We start from the raw sequence: 3,117 nt of genomic DNA on the forward strand, positions 1-3,117 counted from the left end.
CGGCGCATTTATGGGAGTTACCGTGCTTATCGGATCTGTCCGTTGGTGGGCTGTCGTCTATAAATGCCCTGTGATCTCGTTGTCGTCTCTCCTTCCGCCTTCTGCCTTTGTCTTTGCCTCAGCTTCCTCGACATCTCTCACGCGCGCACCCTCAAGCGGTAGTGAGGTCGCCTTTCTTCCACCTGAAAATGCCTGTGAGGCTCATCGCCGCCGACGACTGGCGCCCGTTGTCAATGACGGAGCGCTGGTTGCTGGAGCTCGAGAAGGAAGGACTCCTGCGCCCCCGCTCCTCACCGTCGCGGCCGAAGTGGATCGCGCCGGTGGCGGACCACCGGGAGCCGACGCCGCCCAGGGGATACGTGGTCACCTTCACCAAATTCCACTGCCACGGCCTGGGTTCCCCTCCCAGTCGCTTCATGCGGGCGCTCTGCCACCACTACGGGGTGGAGCTCCAGCATTTTTCCCCAAACGCCATCACTGCCGCGGCGGTTTTCGCCGCGGTTTGTTTGGGCTACCTGGGGATGATGCCTCACTGGGACTTGTGGCTCCACTTGTACCGGGGCGAGATCTTCAATGCCCCAAGCGGAAGCGCAGGGGTGAGGAAGCTAGTTCGCACCGGGTGCCTCAACCTGGTGCTCAAGACCGGCAAGTCGGAGAGGCGAGTACATCCCGGTGGGGTTGACGTCAAACCATGCCAGATGGGACTCCCAATGGTTTTACTTGCGGAACGATGACGACCTCCTCCCGGCCTACACTGCGTGTCTGATCTCGGAGCGTCTAGAGCACTGGAAGTACGGCGTCGTCTAGGCTCACCAGTCGCGGCTCGACCCCCTCCTCGGCGCCTTGAAGAAGCTAAGCAAGGAAGGCCTGACAGCCGCTCTCATCCTCTCGTCCGTCCATCATCGGAGGGTTCTCCCGTTGAAGCCTCGGCCACTAAGGATGGACGAGATGGGTCCTGGCGTTTCGTCCTAGGATCTCAAGGCATGCCGGATGTCTAACGTGGCTCCGGCGGATGATGAGGTTGCGGCTCGAGTCAGGGCGGCCGTTGCTGGCGACTTCCAGCCAGAGCACGTTGACGACTTCCCTATGAGGTCTGACGAGGGATCAATCGATCTGGTAACTTCTTTTCTTGCATATGGCTTTGATTCTGGATTTTCTTCGATCCTTCTTTAAGCTTGTCTTTGCTCGCGCAGGGACCGATCGACGTTTGATCCTCGAGGCCTCCAGTAAAGGAGGATGTGGTCGATCGTGACAAGCGGCGCCAGTCCACGGAAAAGCAGAAGTCCGCAAAGGACTCGGAAAAGAAAAAGAAAAAGAAGAAGAATCTCGATCGCCAAGCATTAGAGGCGCGTCGAGCAAAGTCTAGGCAAAGGGGGGAGCCTGAAGAAGAATCCCCCAATGAGGATGATGGCGGTTATGGTGGCGACGACAGCGACGATTCGGAGGGAATGGTGTCCCGTCTCGACCGGATCCTCAAGGGCTCGCCTCCGACCGGCGTCGACATCCCGCGGACGGAAGTCCCAAAGGGGGGCCAAGCGGGTCTCACGAAATTCAGCGGAGGGAGCCGTCCCCGCGGCGCTCCCGCGCCGACACTCCTCCAGAGCCTGCGCCAGGTCGGAATGTCTCCCGCCCCAACCTCCTCCCACGTCCAAGGCAGGCCATCGGGTCAAGTCCCTGACGGCGGGGCCGCTGACTCGTGGCCGCGCTGCAGCTTCCAGCAAGGGGGGAATGGATCACAGGAGCGCCAGTCCAGGCGCCGGCCAGGTGGGAGATGCCGAGTCGAGACCGGCGCCTCCTCGAGAGGTGCCTGGAGCCTTGACGCGGGGCGGCTCGAGTCCCGCCGGTCGAGGTACCGGCAGGCGCGTCGCTCTCCCTGTGGGGTAAGGTTTCAATGTCGCTATTCTTGCTTTTCGATGCCTTTGCATTTTCTTTAGCCGTGGTCTTTATTTATGCTCGTTCTTCTTCCCTCAGGTTGAAGCGGACACTCGAACAAGCCCAGCCCTCGTTGGCCAAGAGGCTTAAGGTCGGAGCGACCTCCAAAGACTCAGGTTGGCGGTTCATCCCCGATATCATGCTACCTTTTGTCGACCATCATGACCGACTTTTTGTTTTTGCGTGCTTACAGGCTCCTCCAATCCCCGGCCGTCGACTGGTGTCGAGGGTGCTCTGCCCCGTCAATTGGTGGGGGAGTCTGCTCCACCGTCGCCGAAGCGAATCGAGGTGCCCCGTCCTCACGAACAGGAGGGAGCCCCCGAGCCTCCCCGTTCTGGGCTCGAGGAGGATCCTATCACAATAAGTGATGGGTCTGGCAGCGACGGTCCTTCCAAGGACACCCGCCCCATGGACGAGGAGGTCGAGGCCTCTCCCACCACAAAGCGGACGCCTTGGCCCATCGGGCTCCATTCTGTCGAGGAGCGGAGGAAGAAGGAGGAGGAGGAGCACGAGCGGGAAACGCGGCAACAGCCGCAGGAGGGGCAGCAGGAGGAAAGAGAGGAAGGGCGGCAGCCAGAAGGTCCCCAGCTCGAGGAGCTACTGGAGTAGGTCCGACAGCAGGAGCTGCGAGAGCTCCACGAGCAGCAGCAGCAGAGGAGTCAGCAGTTGGAGGGACTGCTCGAGCCACCACCTCATAGTCCGCCCCAGCCAGTGCCGCCGACGCCGCAAGAGCATGAAGTCGGAGAGGAGGGTCTGCCGGTTTATGGTCTACCGACCCCGGCGTGGCTCCGTCCGAGAGCGCCTGCCTCGTTCCCAGCAGAGTTGGGGCGAGCGGACGGCGTGGTGGCGCGCGCTTGTATGATGCGTACCCCAGTCGACCCTCAGTCCGAGATCAGGGGCACGATCTACGGCATGGACGGGATTGCTCCGGGTTTCCTTCGAGAGTGTCAGTCATGGGAGGACCGCATTCCAGCCGAGGAAGACGAAGCCGGGACGTCAGGCGGTGGTGGTGCCAGCGAGACTGGGACCTGGAAGACGGTGGATGATGACGGGCGGTTCCCCTCCCTCGTCGACCTGTTCTTGCACCACGGGCGGTTGTTGGGTATTCTTAACATCATTACCAAAAGTAGACTAAGTTCTCTAAATCTAGTAACGGTGCCAAAAATGCCAAACCTATCCCTCACA

At 60.9% G+C, this 3,117-nt stretch overlaps 1 protein-coding gene across 1 annotated transcript; it reads left to right on the plus strand.

Annotated features, from left to right (window-relative positions):
* Positions 1,449-2,541, plus strand: LOC110431137 (basic salivary proline-rich protein 2-like). The gene is made up of 2 exons (XM_021449846.1): positions 1,449-1,803; positions 2,126-2,541. Exons 1-2 carry the CDS (start codon positions 1,449-1,451, stop codon positions 2,539-2,541), a joined length of 771 nt encoding a protein of 256 aa, XP_021305521.1.

Source organism: Sorghum bicolor, chromosome 10 (genome assembly GCF_000003195.3).
Source record: "Sorghum bicolor cultivar BTx623 chromosome 10, Sorghum_bicolor_NCBIv3, whole genome shotgun sequence".
Classification (NCBI taxonomy): Eukaryota; Viridiplantae; Streptophyta; class Magnoliopsida; order Poales; family Poaceae; genus Sorghum; species Sorghum bicolor.